This window comes from Rhipicephalus sanguineus, chromosome 1, assembly GCF_013339695.2.
Source record: "Rhipicephalus sanguineus isolate Rsan-2018 chromosome 1, BIME_Rsan_1.4, whole genome shotgun sequence".
In the NCBI taxonomy this organism is placed as follows: domain Eukaryota; kingdom Metazoa; phylum Arthropoda; class Arachnida; order Ixodida; family Ixodidae; genus Rhipicephalus; species Rhipicephalus sanguineus.
In genome coordinates, this window is record NC_051176.1 from 204,306,207 (window position 1) to 204,325,541 (window position 19,335).

General features: G+C 46.8%; 1 protein-coding gene across 1 annotated transcript in view; it reads right to left on the reverse strand.

Annotated features, from left to right (window-relative positions):
- Positions 1-5,389: 5,389 nt before the first annotated feature.
- The window catches only part of LOC119405922 (uncharacterized), a 36,825-nt gene continuing 22,879 nt past the window's right edge, over positions 5,390-19,335 (reverse strand). Inside the window, exon 2 of the mRNA XM_037672757.2 lies at positions 5,390-6,582. Within this exon, the coding sequence (XP_037528685.1) occupies positions 6,267-6,582 (316 nt within the window). The 3' untranslated portion in view covers positions 5,390-6,266. The remainder of the gene's footprint in view (positions 6,583-19,335) is intronic.

Consider the following 19,335-nt stretch of genomic DNA (forward strand, 5'->3'; position numbering starts at 1 on the left):
GCCATGCCAGTTTTCGTTTTCTTTATTACCTTCACTTCCACATAAAAAAATTGGACGCGATAGCGATATCCTGCCCCTAGTGCGCACTTCGAACACTACGAGTGTTTAACAGAATGCGCGCACTAAGGTGTGTGCCTTAGTAATGGGTAGCATGCTTTAAACCAGGAGCAATTATGCGCGAGAAACTTTTTCGAAGTTGCGATGCACCCACTACGTGGTCTTAAGGGAATACGCGCAGTAATGTGTGTGTCTTTTGTAATGGGTGGCTGTCTTTAAACCACCAAGTCGTTATGATATTGACATGGTGTGACGCCCGATGGCAATGTACGCTTGTACCACGCAAGATTACTGCGATATTACATCTCGTACTGTGACACCTGTATACAGGACGCGTATTTTTGGGAAGCATGAAAGTTACTTTCAGTGCAGCTCCAAGCAGAGGCGTGGCTGTGTGGTAGAACACCTGCTTGCCACGCAGACGGCCTGGGTTCGATTCTCACTCGGACCCAACATTTTTATTATTTATTTTATTTGCAGCTTTTTCGATTTTTCGGTCCCGGGCAAGATGATGATTTTTCGCTCACAACCAACGGCGCCGACGCCGACGGCGGAATTTCTGCGACACGAGCTCTTTAACGTTATCGCGTTAATACAGTAATAATACAGTGCATAAACCAGTGGGGACACTGCGCTTACATAATGATTATAATTCCTTTATGGCCATAACTGGCTCAAATTTCCCGAGCCACTCTGGTAGTGGGACCTTAACCTTACAATCTTCAACAAAGTTCGAGATCAGCTGTCGCAAAAATATTCACGAATAGACTGTGTATTGATATCAGCGTGACGAACTGCCATGTGTTTTTTCCAAATACTGCTGTGTAAAGGCCGAGCAACATAACATCGTAAGACGCTCCGTCGTCTTCTTCGTGAACTGGTAAAAAACCTGATCCCGTAGGCATCTAGAGGAAGATCTTTTTTGATAGTTCTTTGCAGAATGTCCCAAAAGGATACGCCTTCCCAACAATCCAGGAAGACGTGTTCTATGGTTTCAGGCTTACAACAGAGGAAACAGTGCGTTCCCCACGATGCTTGAAACCGCTTCGTAAAAAAAAAAAAAAAAAAACCGCTCTAAGAATGTGATGTAGTGGGAGGAGTCTCCTTAACGCATGTAATATTGCGTGACAGAATCGTATAATCACACCAGCGTCAAGACATGTGAATCGCGCAACGAGTGCGTGGTTCAAAGCTTCCTATCCATTACAAAGTGTGCGCAGGTGCGCGTGGCACCTTATCGACGCGTAAAAGGAAGAATTATGACGTAGCGGGCACTTCGCAACTGTGCTTGCAATAGGCATTCTATAGGATAGTTTAAAACGGCCAATGTTACGCGCACAAACGTTCCTTTCCTTGCAGCACGGTTGAAGGCGATGCGCATGGGGCCCGTTGAAGGCGAAGCTCAAGCATCCTCAAAGTTTTTTTTTTTTTTTTTTCGGAAAGTGGAAGGATATGCCAGTAGCGCTCCTTGTGCTAAAATACTTGTGCTCAACACGAAGCACTGGCATCCACTTACGGCAGAATTAGTCGATGACATTTTGCAGCTTACAGGAAGACAGTAATTCTCTCCGCACCGAGTCTTTCTTAAAATCGCGCACACGCAGAAACACTCAAGTGTGCTGTCATGCAGTGAAGGACGCCGCTGCTCGCCACGAGCCTGTCTTTTCGCTTCTCGGGGTAACGATATATCTTTTTTACTTCATAACTCACATAGGATAAGTGGAAATGCCCATATAATATAAAGATTGCAACCTTACGCACTAAATAATTGACTATACGTAAAACAATCCGAATGCCTGCAATGCGCAATACCAAGGCTTGCAAAGAACTGGAGGCATTGCAGGTTAGAACCAGTCAAAATATGGTGATCAAAAACATATGAGCGCAATGAAAACAAATTATCCGTGGCAAAATGTGTAAGCAGTGGCGCCCTGTTTGGACAGGTGACTTTCTCTTCTGCTTTCAGTGCCTATGCATGTGCAGATGTAGACTCCCATGCAAAGCAGTTTTGGAGATAACACTTTAAGAAGACATTGATGAATCCTTTTTAGTGGATAATAATATTGAAGAAATTTCTGTAAAAATAAATTTTACGCAGGTGATTGCGTCTTATGCTCTGATGTCACGATGCGCTTGATTAGCTGCCTTTAAATCAGACATTAAGAAAGGTAGCCTCCTGATGCAAAAAGAAGTTGGATAAAATTGCTTTTTTGAAGGATAGCACGAAAAAAAAAAAAGAAATCCATTGCATTTTAAGTACAATGGTGGTTTTTTTTTTTCTCTCTCGGATGTACTGAATTCTATATGCACCTATACTGTAGTACTTGTCAAACGATTAAAACAAAATATGGGGTTTTACGTGCCAAAATTATGCGATACAATTATGAGGCACGCCGTAGTGGGATTTCCACCACATATAAGGGTTCTTTAACGTGCACATAAATCGGGCGGTTTTACATCCCCCCCCCCCTCCATATTATATATATCGAATGTTCTAGGTTCGCACAAGCATATTACCTAAACAACCACGCATCATAAGCCTTCTTTCTCTCTGGCGCTGAGCCGTGCTCCCAATTAGGGTTGCAGAAGTTGCGCCTTTTCCTTTCCTCAACCTCTCCTCCTCCTCCTTCTCTCTCTCTTCAGCGAGCTTTGAAGTTTTGTGCTCCTCCTGTAATCGGTTGCCCAACACATTTTAGATTACTGCTCGGTAATATGGAACCTCTTTACTGAATACAACATCACTTATAGTTATTAAAAAAGCTCAAAGGAGCGCGTTTTGCATACGTCTTAAAGAAGCTCAGTTATGCACCGCTTAAGTAAAGATTAGTTTTCACCCCATTAAGATGCAACCAACTGCACCGAAATTTAATTTTGGCTCGCTAAGGCAGTACTTGCTGAATGACGTATTAAGAGTAATTAAGTAGCACTAAGCGGACGACGCGTGCATCGGGTAAGTCCCAGCACGCCGCCTCAGAGATTTTTCAGCGCGCGGCGGGATGTTGCACGCAAAAGTTAATCTCGAAGGTCATGCTGGTACCACGCTTTGTTAGCCACGCGTCGCTTCCGGCGAGCGGACGACTTTTTTTCTTTGCCCCCAGCTTTGGTACCAAAACGCCTACTTTTGCGAGCCCTCCGTGAGTGGCGAGCGTGAGTGCTTGCATCTACTCCGCATCTACTTAATCTGACATTATAGGCTTTCAACGCGGCTAAAACTTCTATTGCACTTTGCCTATAACGTCTTATGTCTTATAGGAAAGGTATATCTAGACTATAGGATTAACATAACCGAGAACGAACCTGTAGGCGTATATACAACCTTTTATATTCCCAGCTGGTCTATATTAGGCAGTCAAAAACAGTATTCTGCGCACAGCATCTAGTCCACTACAGTTAGCTTCATAGATAGCATATATTAATCATAAAAGAAGGTAAGGCTGCCAAACAGGGGCACAAGAAAAGAGAAGTCGGCCTTACCTTCTTTTGTAATGAACCCTGACCAACTAGCTCAGGTTTCTGACGTTCGAAGTATAGATAAACTACCCCACTGCGGCGTCATATGAGGCATGCTGTAGTATAGGGTACTGCGTGTTAATTTTTACAATCCGGGGGACTCCGGCAAGAAGGAGCGGCAAGCTCAGCTCATGTAGACGCGGTGCAATCTAGAAACTTCGGCAGCAAGAAATTAGTGGCAGGTCTGAAAAAAAAAAACAAAAAAACATAGCTGATTCCTCCGTCATAGCAATCGGTATAACACGAAAGTGAAACGTGTCTTCACAGGAGTAGTGCTTATTGTGTAGTGATATATGAGAGTTCGTACAATGTCTATTCGTGTTTGGCAGCTGCAGCACCGTTTTGACGTGGATGCGCCCATGTTGACGGCATGTCTCCATCGCGACGACTAACGCCCATGATCATGATGAAACCGTTGTGGTAGCTGACGTTGTGAACATATATTTGGACACAGCAAATCGTGAATCCCGCGTAACGATGATATCAACAAGCTCATAATCAACATTGGTAGCCGGTATGCACTTCTTCAAAGCGTCAATTAAGGAGACAAACGGTACGGTGTGCGCTTTCTAGCAATGGGTGACCGACGCCTGCGCTCATGTATACACTACCACACACTACGCTTCAGCAACACTGGAGGTAGAGGTTCGTAACCTGAGCTGCAAACGCGTGCGTCCCGCTGGCCTCTGTCTCGCAGGCGCTGGTCTCGCTCCACCAAGGCACGACATTCGCCCGCCGAAATCGCGTCCTTTCTGCAACGCGTATTGCAGCAGTTTTGTTAGTCGGTGCTCTCGCAATCGAAGCAGTCGGCGGCGGAGAAATCCTGTTGGTGCATGTGGAAGCTGCACTACTCCGATGAGCCGACGCACGCTAACACGAAGCGAAAGGGAAAGAACGTAACCGACGTAACTGCGTCAGGGGTGCCTCGGCGACGCCAGCGCGGCCAGTGTACCTCGCTGGTATCTGGAGGCGCGTTTGGCGCGTTCGCGCCGTGCCAACATCTGCCGAGTTAGCTTAGTTGGTATGACGTCGGGCGCTTGCCGTCGCGGCCGCAAGGTTGTGGGTTCGATTCCCAGCGGGGATCTTTTTCTTGGTTTTTTTTTCTTTCTCGCTCGTTGGCGTCCATTTCATCAACGTCATATCCGTGACAGATGTACTTGGTTGACCCCGGCATAAAACACTTTCGTGTTAAAAAGCTTTTCACATCGGCGTTGCCAGTTTTTACATTTTCACAGCGCCGCATTACGCAGTGCTTTAATAAACAATGTGCATCATAAGCGCAAGCGTATCGCGGTCATCAATAGCACAAACACCCCAGTTCGCACTACTCGATTGCTTAGCGAATAGTCAGAACCGGATGCTGGCATAAATTCGAAGTAAACTGCGTTGCACTAGTCTTACAGCGGCTTGTTACGTGAATAAATGCAAGCAAACCGAGGCTCATGTTGGTAAGTGGGGAAAACCCATGTAAGGACTCACAGCTATATAAAGAAAAACGAACAAAAATGTCGCAAAAAACGGCGCTTCTTTGCTTTCGTACCCATAGATGTATCGAGTGCAGTGCCCAGCCTAGTTTACTTAAGCGGTGCATTTCAACCGCAGAAATAGAGAAAATATATTTATGTGCGATCCCCTGAAGGCCTTCTTCACTGTGATTGGCGACAGTATCAAATCCGTGATTGCGATAATGCACTTGTGTTAAGAATGAGAATACAGTGGCGACAGGTTATTGTATGACATATTGCATTTCAACAGTGCAGCAACGTGATGTTGGAAGTCCTTTGTCTAAGTAATGAAGTGCAATGACCACAAATCTCGAATGTGGCAAAATAAAACCTATAACTTTATTTCTCCGTTTCTACCCTCTCCCGCTTATTTTTATTTCGTATATATCAGTAACACGTGACAAGGAGAGGCGCAGAAGTGTTTTCCGAATTAAAATCAGGTAAAACTTAAAATGCTCGCAATAAATATCTACGGGCAGAGCTCAGTGCAAACAGACAATTTTTTTCGAAGTGAAACGAAAATTGCCACAAGTGCGGCTTTCAAGCGTGTGAGCGAAGACTGAGAAGCCGTCACAAAATGATGGCGATTATGTAATGCATGATTTATTGTGTATGTATCCAGAGCAGCCGCGACACATAAATGAAGTCTAAAACAGAACCGCTAAGTTGTGTGGTCAACAACAGGACAAAGCTTTGGTTCGTAGGGAATGAAATGCGAACGCTCTGTGTAGAAATGTACCTCGAGACGGCCAGGTACTGCATATCTCCATGGAAGGTTCACAAAATAAGCACTCATTGAGTGCTGAAGAAGCAGTGGAGTTGCATACTTCCTCCCGTTTTCGTCTTCTATACCTTTGCATGTTTTGAGGCACTCCTTAGACTAAAAGACGAGTTGTGAAGATTTGAAAAAGAAAGAGAAGCAGCTCTGACCATAGGCAGATGAGTGTGTGGAATCGCCCATCACGGCATGTGAAATATATGATGCGCTCTATAGCGCCACTGTACAGGGCTGTTACCTCTAGCAGAGCAACAGGCTAATGCTGAAATATCGAAAGGCTCCAGTCACAGCGAAGTCCGTTCTGCCAGTCCTTCACCAGCACTTTTCCGAACGAGAGAAATCGGGGGCTGTTGCAAGGGGGGCAAACCCTTGCACCCCGTTGAAGGCTACCGACGAGGCAAGGTGGCGGTCGAAGTTCAGACACTGTAGGCGACCCTGGAAGAGGTGAGGGGCTCTCTCTCCTGCGGGCTGTGCTGGACCAAGAACGAGGTGGTGAGCGAGAGCCAGCGGTGCCGCACGTGGTGGGCTGCGGCACGGCGCTCGTGCACCACGCGCGCCATGATGCACAGCGCCACGAGCGAGCCGATCGTGAGCAGCACGCAGCGGCTGTCCCAGTAGAAGCAGAGCGGCATGCCAACCACCCCCACCAGCAGCAGCGAAATCGCACCCAGCACGGTGCAGACGTCCTCCAAGTCCCAATCCCCCGAAGGCTCCGGTTCTTGAAGAAGGCACCTGCGCGGGGACGCAGCCGTTACTGTCAATGGTGGGGCGTTATGCATCGTCTTCGAATAGATTTGTCTCTGGGTGTCGCGGTATATGTCGTCTCGAGAAAATAAAACGCAGCTTTACTACCATTATTGTCATCGAGTACTCAAGGTGAACTGATCGGTGCAGAAGCTAAAGTTCGATAATGATAATACGCTATTGTCATCGACCAGCTTTGCCAAATTTTCAGATAGTGAGCGTTTTACCGAATTTTTCCTTTTCTAACAACGGCTGCACGCGACGTATAGCCGAGAGAAGTTGTAGAGTACAATCAAAGCCATGACTCGTAATGAGTATGTTGACACAACGCAACCAGGTACACTAAATTCACAGAACATTTGGACTAAGTATATATATGGAATGAAGAGGAAGAGTAAAAGAATGAAGGTAAGAAATGGAGCTTAATAACTAGGCTGTCAAGTTTTACCCTACACGTGGGGAGGAGAATGACACAGAGAGAGAGAGAGATGATTGTAGACTATGCTTCAGCATAGTGCAGCGAAGTTACAGTCGTGCGCTTAAGTCACTCACGTTCAAGTATTGTCGAAAGGCTCGTATGGCTTTCTGGTGTAATGCTGATGTAGTATATAGAAAAAGTCAGTCGTATATACGAATTTCAGGCTTAATTAACGTTTCGACTGGGGCCGCGTTCTTCGCAAAAGCAGATATATCCTGTGCAAAATTGCGAAAAGAACAGTATATAAACTCGGAAACTCGGATGGATCAAAAGAGGACGTTGAAGTCCTCCGTAACGAATTCGCTCGCTCCAAGCAAACAAGCGCCGTGCGCACGTCGCGGGGTGAGGATAACGCTGGTGAAGTATTTTTGTATTACACCAATGTGAACACTTGCAATTTCCTTGCCACACAACGCACGGGCATCGACCGCACTGAATGTCAGCACCATGTAACGACGAGACGATCGGCGACCGTATTGGCGAGCACAAAAAGCTCCATCTGCTAAACGCTCTTCACGCAAGTTTACACTGCCTACCATGACTCACCTACGCAGTTCTATTTGCGCGAAACCTGTGGTGAGAATAGGTGCTAATTCGATCTTTCAGTCGCGCGCGACGCGATTTCAATTTTTATCAATATACACTGGAATCCACGCGAACGCCGGGGAATAGCGATAAGCAAAACATTACAAACACGTGCGAGGTACTGCCACAAGAATAGTCGTGCTTATAAATACCTGTAGCTGCGGAGCTGGGCTTTTTGTTTTTTTGGGGGAAACGACATGGCCTCGTGGAGAACAAAGCGCTTCTGAAGCGAACAGCGAAGGAGACGGCATTCAATGTTAATATTGCCTCGAGCGCTCTCGCATTTATTGCCGATCTCACCGCTTTCGCCTACATAAGGCGCTGAAACACTGTACTGTCAACGATCGCGCGTTCTGGATTAAAAATTGCAACGGTGTACAACACGAGGCACGTACTGTACTTGCAATGCAATTTTATTATAAGTATTTTATTGCACGTATGTTACTCCTCACCTCCTCGTGTGACGCATTGGTCCTTGTGATAGATAGATAAATAAATAAATAAATAAATAAATAAATAAATAAGTAGATAAATAAATAAATAAATAAATAAATAAATAAATAAATAAATAAATAAATAGCAACCCATGCCGTTCCAACGAGAGCCACCTGAGAGGACGCAACAGGTTTCGCATCCACGTCACCAATCCTGTGCCGTCCACAAATAACCGGCGACCACGCGAGGAGCTCGAATTCTCCTGAAACGTATTTATAGATACATAAGCACCCGAAAAACCACCATGTACCACACAACCAGACACAAGAGAAAAAGAGAGCGCACAAAAGGAAAATGAGGCGCGGGTCGTGACGCAACCATCACGTACGCCCATGAATCCTTATTGGAAAATACAGGGGAATAATGAGGCTTACGACAACGCCACGCGCACGCGGTCACTCATCAATGCAATGACTCGCGTTACCACCTCGAAACATTTCATTTGCTCGCATCTTCGCGATAGGGAACCTAAGCTCAAGTTTGGGCGCGACGTTCGCGCGGCCGAGCTATGCGTTGCTGGGGATAGACGCTGCCGGCGAAGGCGGCGGTTTGTCGCCGGATTTGCCAGCGGTGGCGGCAAGGGCACGTGCGCGCATGCGCTCCTCATTCGTCCCGGAGCTGCCGGAGCACTGCTAGTCAGCAATAGTTACATTGTGACGCACCACAGATGCAATCCGAGAGCTCTGCGCGTGCGCGGAAGCGGGGCAGTGTTGTGGCGAAATGAGACGCGCCGTGGATATTCCCAGTGTTACGATAAGAGCAGCGGCGCCACTCGACGTTGCTTTTTGAAGCCTATTACCAAGGTTTTGTAAACAAAATTCTTATGCAAAGGTTTCTTAGAGGGGAGGGGGGAAGGGGTGTCTATAACTTACATTTTATTCCATTTCATTTTATTGTATTGTTTTTCAACATGTTACACCAGATGTATGTTTCGCTTATACATACAATGTATAAGCGAAATTTCCGACAGGGCCTAATGACGTGCTCTCTGAATCGTGGAAAACTTGAAGCAGTTTTAGATTTTCTTTTAGCCACGAAAGCAAAGATGCTGTGAGCATCAAAGCGTGGAATGCAAACGTACACGCAATTCAATTAATTTGGTTCAATATATCGACTTTTTAGGAGCTGTGTTTTGGGGCCTTGTTGTCAGGACTACTTGAAAAACGGCATTCATGTGTTACGCCCACGGTGCCTGAAAGTTAGCGCGGGTGCTAATATTGGTAATTACAGGTTTGGTTCCGTTTGGTTTGTTTATGTTTTCTTGTTTATATTTATTTTTTATATTGGTATGTTTGTGTCACTTACGTTTGTATATATGGGGGAATGAATAATTTAATTTGAATAGAGATTTCTCAATTATGGATCGGGATAGCTGGTTCTGCTGTACCCTATAGCTTCTATGCCATCAGCGTTCTGTTGTTAAACAGCAACAAAAACAATGCTGTTGACATGACTCAGTGTCATCAAATGAGGTTCATGGCAGCTCTTCTGGAGGCGCTTCTTCGAAAGCCAGCTCGTCACCTTTCAAGAGAATTTGAAATTGCACGCTCCATGGCTAAGATTTTGCACATGAGCCTTCATCTGCACGAATGTAAGCCGCCGTTTCCGTTCACGGTGTGCCACAAAATACGCTGAGCAATGCTCTCACCTTCATCGACCCCCGGTAACACGCAATCCCAGGGATGCCAAAAACTGCCCTATTTCTATGAATGTAGTATACATTTTCCCGAAACAAATTTTGCAAATATTTTCCGGTGAAATGAACAGAGTGAACAGGCTCACGGTGACTACACCACGTGATGTATTCTCTGCAATAAATTTGTCTCGCAGAATTTATCGTACACAAGGACATCGTACAACTTTGCGACAAAAAGCAGCTTGACCGAATTTAGTAGGCTCTGTAGACTGGGTAATCCAACTCAAAGAAACTCGAATTCATGCTGATACCTTGTATATATGTCTTTAAAGAGGCTTGGCAGTCTGAAAATTTTTAATGCGCATTCGAGGGGCCAAATGCGCGAGCAAATGAAAACGAAAGCTATAAAAATGCAGAGCGCAAATGCTGGCCATCTCGAAGCGTACGTGAGGGGCAAGGAAGGCTAGAACAACGCGCTTCGCAAGCATATATCTTCTAGACGCAACTTGCACTCAGTGACGTTTAAACGGAACATGACACTGGCGAACAGGTCACGGACGAGTAGAGGGACACCACGTGGCGTTGTCGATGTTTTTCTACTCGTCCGTGCCCTTGTTCGCCAGTATCACGTTACGTATAGCTATAACCGAAACCAACTAGCCCAGCTGTTTACGCTTAACTTTTAAACGAAGTGCCGCTATGGGATCAATTCACTTGACTTCGCTTTCCGGCCACTCATGTACAATATTGCGACTCTGCCCTCTTGAATAATATTCCGCAACCAAATCCCCGACTGTAAATTTCGCCCTCCACGTTCGATTTATTCAAAGAAGGCATTAGCTAATTCATTAGCATATATCTGACCTGCCGCGGTTTCATTTTCTTGAAGTGCACTGACCTATGTGACAGACCGCTCGTGACGGACAAAACACTGGATCCACGCGTCAGTGCAGCCAAGCCTTTTTCTCTACTTACTTTCGTATCCCCTTCCCTGTGCCGGGTATAGCTAATAAGGCTAATTCTCGTCAACCTCCCTGAAGTGTCCCTTAAAGGGACACTAAAGAGCAAGACGATTTTTCTCATATTGGTAAAGTACTCTTTCACGATACCAAAAACACCACGCTTGCTGCGAGAAGGCGCTTAGTAAGCGAGAAAACGCGCAAAAACAAAATGTGGGTGGCGACGCCACCTTGAAGTTTCCACACAATTCGCCGTGACGTCACATGATTTTACGGCGCCTACTAGGGACTGCGTAGTTCCTAATCGGTAAAAATGAAGCACAATGTCATCTGAGGGGGCCATAGGCTTACCATACCAAGTTTGGCGTAATTTTGTTGAGCCAATAGCGAAAAATACCATAAACACACTTTGAAATCCGTGACGTCATGCGGGGAGATCTAGGCACAAAATTTAAAAATGAAACTTTGAACTTGATTTTCTCCTCTATTAATAAACCTATGATGGCGAAATTAACGGCAATAAGAGTTCTCAGAGCACAATCTTTAGTGTCTCTTTAAAGATTCTCGTCCGAAGAGTCACGCTTTTCCTTTCGATGTGGGACATTTAGTGTACGGGAAACAGGAACGTAGAAGAAAATTGAAGAAAGCAACCTTGACTGAATTACAGAAGCACGTTTTCACGCTCCCGCGTTCCTCTGGCGTCGGATGCAGCATTAGATCAGGGTTATTACGTGCCCAAGCTACCGGAATGCCTGGAGTGACGCAAGCAGCGAATGATCCACTGTAATAGAAAACCGGCGTTCCGTGTAATTGTTGCGCTTTCTTCGTATGCAGGCGCGGAATTTGGACTCAGTGGGTGCGGTGCGATCGGTACGAGACGATATATATATATATATATATATATAGACAATTTGACCTCCGCGGTCATATCGCTTTATTAGACGTGACGATGTTTGGGCTTCGCTGCTCATTTATATAAGCGCTCACTGCAATGGTCACCAATCTCGCTGCCAGGCCGGGCCACTTCACCGGACAGTCGTGTACGTACATGTTCCGTAAAAACAAAACGAAAACAGCAGCAACAACAAAAAAGATTTCGCCTGCCTAAGACGCACAAATCCTGTGTATAGGAACCAGGCTGCGCAATCTGGAGGCAATTATTCACTTCCGAGCGCCGCAAACAAGCTGAGGCGTTCGAGCTCGAGGGCTGACGGGGGTAAATTGGAGGTGGATAAAAAGAACGTTTGGCACATTCCGGGGCGCCCTGAAGGCCGCCTCAGGCAGCAGCGCCGCCGGCTGCTGGTCTCGTCGAAGGTCACGCCGGTTGCACTCGGTGGCCGAGAAAAAGAGGGGAAATACCCGCCCGCTGGTGAGAGCCTCGGAGACCACTGCGCTCGGCAGCCACCTATTTGCTGAATTACTTATTTTTATTAAGCAGCGCGTGCGCGCTTACGACATACCGTGACACTAAACGGGTGACACGAGGAATTCAAACGAAGAGGCTTCTGCGCCTCAAAGCTTCGCGATATCGCGGTGAATGCAATGCACTGGAGGACTTGAAGTAAACTTCTCTTGACCATTGAGCTTGCCGAAGATCCGGGTTTCCCCTATTATTTTATAAAAAAATCTATGTGCCTTTGGGCTCAAACGTGCGTGATACACCTACAGTGAGTGAGTGCGTGTGTGTCGATATGCGAGAAAAAAAAAATTAAACGAAGACAAAAATCTATGTTTCTTTTAAATGCGAAGCATTTCTTAGCAACTTTGCACTTAGCAACTTAGCAACGAAGCATTTATGAGGCAACTATTGATTACATTACGCATGTACGTACCTTGCCTAAACGATACCGGAAAAAGATATCAAATAAATGACATTTTTGACATTGTAAGGTATGCGCGCACTTATCGTGCCACTTCTGAGATGTTTATGCAAGTTGATGATGGTCTCAAAAGCAACATCTTCCCTTGTTTTGTATACACAGTTATAGAGATATTGTGTTGGAAGGTGCGGTATGCGCTTACATTGATACACTCTTTTGGGACCTAATAATTGAAATGAGAAGTGTTACTGTTAACAGTAAGAAGCATGACTTGCTCAGTAGATATTTCAACATGTCTCTAATCGAGATACCAGATTTCTCTGTGGATTTGTGCAACCGCGAGAGAGTGGGGCCTTTTCAATGGCTATTGTTTCAACCAAAAAGTGGCTGTCAACGATGTCAAGAGCAATTGATTGCTGCTGTAGCAACAACGAAGACATCGTCTTCTACAAAGCGAAAATATTATAAAGAAGGCGGTGACGATGATGATCTGAGAGTTGTCCTTCCAAAGGCCCCCAAAAATGGAAGTTTGCTTTTATTTTCTCTAATGCTTGTTTTTTTTTTTTTTTGTAATGACTGCTCTGATGTCTTGCGAATGTATTTTTTGCGTGTTGAGTGTTTTTTTTTTCTACTTGTTGGTAAGTTAATGATTCCTTTTTTTTTCTAAGTATTACTACTTCTTAGCGCAATGGCCCTCCCTCTGCACGTAATATACAATTCTCCGATGGCTAAGCGGTCGGTCAACGTTTCGAGGGTGTTCTATCAACATCCACTCTGTAACGCCCGGCTAGTCAGCAATAGTTACGTGGTGACGCATCACAGATATGCAATCCGAGAGCTCTGCTCGTGCGCGGAAGCGGGGGTGGCAGTGTTGTCGCCAAAGGAGACGCGCAGTGGATATTCCCCGTTACGATATTTCTGCCATAGATGGCGCTTCCTGTCAAGAGCAGCGGGGGAACTAAGGAAACGATGGAACGATATTCACCCAGGTATACGTGTGGGCACGAGTCTACATGAAGCCTTGGGTTTTAGGGACAACAATGGAAAGCTGAACACGTCCGCGATAGATATACTCGTAAGTAAGAGACGGTTAGAGTATTGGTGGCAGAAAAGTAGAGATAAAGAACAAAAATAAATAATGGGGGAAAAATAAGGTCATTCTGCCTTAAGAGGCAGAGAGATAGACCGTGAATTTACATTTTTTTGGTATAAAAACAGATTTAATCAATGTAGATAAGGTATTAGGCCAACATGAAACAAGGAAGCTTTTTTTTTTTTTCTTCGAGCCTGATGGCAGCAACGTTGCTTGTTGGGCGAGTTGGAGCCTGATGGCAGACATGTCACCGCCCCGTTACAAAGGGGACGCTCATAGCATCCATCCATCCATCCAGAAATAAGTAAGAGACGGTTACAGTATTGGTGGCAGAAAACTAGAGAGAAAGGACAAAAATAAATCATGGGGAAAAATAAGGACATTCTGCCGTAAAGGGCACAGAACGGAGCTGAAAACTTAAGGCTTTTTTTTTTTTGTAAAATAGTTTTAATTGAAGTAAAGACACTAGGCAAACGCTAAAAAAAAGAGTAAAGGTTTTTTTTTTTTTCGAGCCTGGTGGCACACTTGTCAACGCTCATAGCATCCATCCATCCATCCAGTGGCGCCCATCGTCGTTGCTCCGGCACGGCCGGGCTAGACCGCACGCGCGCTTCTTAGCGAGCGCGCGCGTGCAGTCTAGCCCGGCCGTGGCTCTGGAAGCCTATATCAGTTTTTTCTGCTACACCGCTTGGCCATGTAATCGCACGGCAGGTTTTCTTTGTCGCCTCACTTGGCTGTTATGCTCGGTAAATGGATTTCCCCTCGTGTAACACTGTCTGAATCACGTGCATTTGTCTTGGGTGGCCAGTCAGTCGATTCGGGTGTCGCCTGTTCCGAAAAAAAAAGAAAATTCAGGCAGCCGGTCAACTCTGTGAAGGTGAATGACCAGTGAGCACATTGTACAGGGATAGACAGTGGCACGTGTTTATTTGCATCATTTAGTGATGGCAGTGGCGATAGCTTTGTGATCACTCTGATATACACTGATCATTATAATAATTGCTGGGGTTTATTGTCCCAAAACCATGATATGATTATGAGGGACGCCGTAATGGAGGACTCCGGAATAATTTCCACAAACTGGGGTTCTTAAACGTGCAGCTAAATCTAAGTGCACAGGCCTCAAGCATTTTCGCTTCCATCGAAAATGCGGCCGCCGCGGCAGGGGTTTGATTCCGCGACCTTCGGGTCAGCAGTCGAACACTATAACCACTAGACTGATACACACTCATTGGTTCGGTTAAAATTCCACACAACCGTTGTTTAGTTGAGTAACTTGTATTGGTGTGATATTAATGAGAACTAACAGACAATAAAGCCAAGAAATTATAGAGGATATTATTTGTAATAATTAGGATATAAATGTAAAGACAGTAAAGTGGAGGAAAAGGTAACTTGCCGCCGGCAGGGAACGAACCTGAGACCTTCGAATAACGCGTCCGATGCTCTGCCACAGAGCTACGGCGGTGGTCATCCTCCCGTCCACTTTCTGGGGTATATATGTGAATTTAAACCTAGGAGTGTTAGTCAGCGTCGATCGCAGACATGGCGGCGAGTGTGAAACACTTTTTCTGCCTGTTGGCGTCACGTAGCACGTGGTCTTTTTACGAGCTGGCAGCTAACCAATAATACCTCGCATTCTACCTGAAGGCATCAAGTCTGCAGAACGAGACCCTCGCTATGTATGAAGGAAAGAAGATGACCTTTAAGGGCTCGTTTTTCTTTGTTAGACACAATATTAATTCGAACGTACAATAAAATTCCAACATACAATCAGACTTTTTTCGAGAATGAAACCAGGAATGTCATTTCTTCAAAGAATATTCAAATTTTCCTTTGTTAATCACTATAGCTAAAAGGCGAACATGAACGTCACTATTCTGTGACACTAGCGCGTCACAGCATGGTATAGCGCTGATTCCATTCTCACTTTTTCCAGGCGAAGTGAATTTTGGTAACAGCCATATCGTCTGTCATTACTGATTTGACGTGGCATAATAATTAGCGTGTGACGTCGCATCAAATATTTAGCAAGAAAGAAAGAAAGAGAGAGAGGAAGAAAGAAAGAAAAAGAAAGAAAGAAAGAAAGAAAGAAAGAAAGAAAGAAAGAAAGAAAGAAGGAAAGAAAGAAAGGAGGCATAGCATTACAGATAGCGCGGCATTGAACTTCTTACAGGAACGAGCGGTACTCCTGATGGATGAAAAAGCTGTTGACAGCTTCTAGCACAAAAATAGGTATACGCTCAAATCGTTTGAGTGATGGCCATTGCGAAGGCAAGACAAAACGTACAATCCTGCGTTGGCTGATGTTTATCATCGAAATGAAAGGTCACCAGTAATTTGCTCACAAGTACGGCCGCGGTTTCCACGACTCTTCATTTCCCTTTGCCTAATGAGTCAAACATATATCTTTCGTGGCTGTTTTGTGTGGATTCGAAGAGAGTTTAACCGCCCGGCGTTCCGCCAGTTGAGAGATGGAAAAGCGTGATAAAGCTTGACATTTTCGTTCACTTCGCTCGAGGCTCGTTAATCATTTTTGGATGTGTCACCATGTGGTGGCGTCGCGACGCATGAAGCCATTGTTTCCTGTACTGTCGCGCGTCTACCTGGATTTGTTGGTGCAGCGTTATGTGACCACCGCACATCCGAGCTTCTTGTCAGATTGAAGCTTGCGCATCTGTGGAATAACTGCGAGGCACACACGAGGTGCGCTTTTTGGCTCTTCATGATTTACAACCCCCTGTAAGCTTCAATCTCTGTGACCATTTCTTACAGCGCGAGTTTAATGTATAAAGGTGAAAATTAATTATCTCTTTCTGCAAGGGACTCTGATAACATGACACACCCGTGCATACCCGAACCAAGCCTTAGCGTGGCTATGCACAACATGATCGAGCGACGGGTTCTTTCACTGTGCTGGCGAATGGATAGGGTTGTCTGAATCAAACATCAGCTCCTGCCTCCCGAATGAAAGCGAGTAACGTGCGTAGAAAGACCCCCCCCCCCCCCCACACACACACCAACTTAGGTCTAAGGAACTGCTCAGCATGCACCATTTCTCTATGCGCGAGTAGGCTGCCTTTAAACCTACACGCTCATTGTTGTTGGTTTGGCTAGTTTAATGACACGAAACGCCATTCGCCCATCACGGTTTCTTTGGTGCATTCCGTTGGCGGAAAGGATGTTCGTTACCGTCATGAAAAAACTGTGTTGTCTAAGCTTTTGCCAACTTATTGAACTGAACTTGCAGATTTATTTTAATTGTTGGCATAGCCGTTGTCAACGCCGTGACGTACTCGCCGTGGTATCTTAGCGGCTAAGGCGTTGCGCTGATGTGCTCGAAGACACGTGTTCGATTCCGGGCCATGAAGGCCGCAATTAGATGAAGACCATTCGTGTACCTACATTCTGGCACACGTTACAGAACACTCGCTGGTCAAAATTTATCCGGAGTCATCGACTTCGGAGTGACTCACAATCGTATTGAGGTACTGGCGCGTGAAACCTGTTAATTTTATGGTTGTTACTGTCGTGTTTGTTACGATCACAAACTATTGAGCCTGTTAAAAAAAATTCGTTGTTAGATCCCACGCCTTGTGGGCATCGGGTGGGAATCTTCATGCGAAGCAGTGGACGAGTAGTTCTACGCTGCATTTTTTGGCTTTGAGCCAAGCGTTACGAGGTGGGTCGACGTGTTTTTGTCAGTGTAGTAGTTGTGTGCACATCGTGGGCTTACCGGGCATATCGACAGCACTGGCGTTTCAAGGGTAGCTTTTTGGCCTGACGCAGCGTCAGCACTCACGTTAGAGCACATACGTCAGTATTGCCATGCGCGCTCCGTTTGCTATGTTTTTGTAACTGGTCCGCTGCACGTGTGATCGCTGTCTTGCGCGGACCGCGCCAGAATGTCTGGGAACATTCCACATTTTACTAGGTCATTTTGTCAAGATGGCGCACATGACGCGAATAGTCAAGATTATTTTAGAGTTGCGCAACCACCAGCGATAAGGCTGGAAAGTTCGATACACGATGTATAAAAGATGGCGCGTCCCAGCCATGATCAGTTTTTCGACGGCCGACGCTCTGTTCGCCGCTATCAGTGCACAGTGTGTATTGCTGTAGTTTGACTTTTAGTTTCCCGGCCACAAGTTCGGCCAAATAGAGTTTCATCTTAGACACGCCGACTGTTGTCTTTGTCGACGTCACGACCTTGTGACATCTGGTGGAGGTGCTTCCCGGTCCATGCACCGAACGCCCCCCTCCAGCCGTGAGCCAAGCCCACACCGTCAAGGAGAAGACATCGACGCCAACCACGACCAGTGAGCTAGCCGTAGGCAAGAAGGTCTACCACCGGAGTACGGGCCTCTACCCGACAAGACTCGGAAGACCGAGGCCAGGACCACGACTGCGGCAACGATGACAGCCACTAAGCCACCGCCCGCGATCGTGACGCAGCAGCCAAGGGAGCCGCCGATCTTTCGGGGATCATCATGTGAGGTCCCTGAAACGCGGCTCAAGTCGTACGAGACGACTGCGGCCTTCAGCAACACGACTTCAACGACAAGCTCCGCTATGTGTACTTCGCGTTGGAAAACAGCGCCAGGACCTAGCTCGAGAATAGGGAGTCTACCCTGACAACGTGGGACATCTTCCGGACCAGCTTCCTCGCAGCGTTCACAAGCGTCGTGCGAAAGGAAAGGGCCGCCGCATTACTGGAAACACGAGTCCAGCTCCCGAACGAAAAGGTGACAATCTTCGCAGAAGAAATGACCAGACTCTTCCGCCACACCGACCCTAACATGACCGAGGAGAAGAAGGTCCGTTTCCTCATGTAAGGCAAGAGCTCTTCGCTGGGCTCATGCGGAACCCACCTAAGACAGTCCAGGAATTTTGTTTTCGAAGCTACAACCATCGAGGAGACGCTGGAAATGCAAACCCGCCAGGACAATCGACGATCGATTGAAGACAGCTCGGCTGTTCATGCCCTCGGCTCCGACGACTTGCGCGAAATGATCCGAGATATCGTGCGGGAGGAACTGCGCAAGCTGTTACCCTCACCACAGCCTCAAGTGGACTCGATCGCAGACGTCGTTCGATCAGAAATCCAGCAGTCGCTGGGCAACCTTGAACTGCCACTGCCTCAGCCGCAAGCCGCGAGCTACGCTGCTGCAGCCCGACGCAACGCACCCCCTCCTCGCCCACGTCAAGACGCCGCAGCAGTTTCGCCGCCAGGTACCACCGCCGCCACCACCAACGTCATACCGCCCGCCAGCCGGCCAGCGATACACGCCGAGGAAGACCGACGTTTGGCACGCCCCCGACCGCCGCCCACTCTGCTACCATTGCGGAGGAGCTGGCCACACCTACCGCCACTGCCAGTACCGACAGATGGGACTGCGTGGGGTCGCCATTGACGCGCCGCGTCCACAGCGGGGTGAACGACCACGCGACATCGCCGGCTACCTCGCAGGAGCGCAGTGGACACCCCGACAACCTTCCCGTTCGCCGTCGCCAGGCCGCTACGTCTCTCCCCAACGCCGACCATACACTGCCCAACTCGGGGCCAGTGTATGGCCGGAAAACTGAGGGCAGCAACTGATGGAGGTGCGGTTGCTGTACGACGAAATACCGAAGATCCTCCGCCGCCGCCGACGACGACACCGCGACGAAATCTA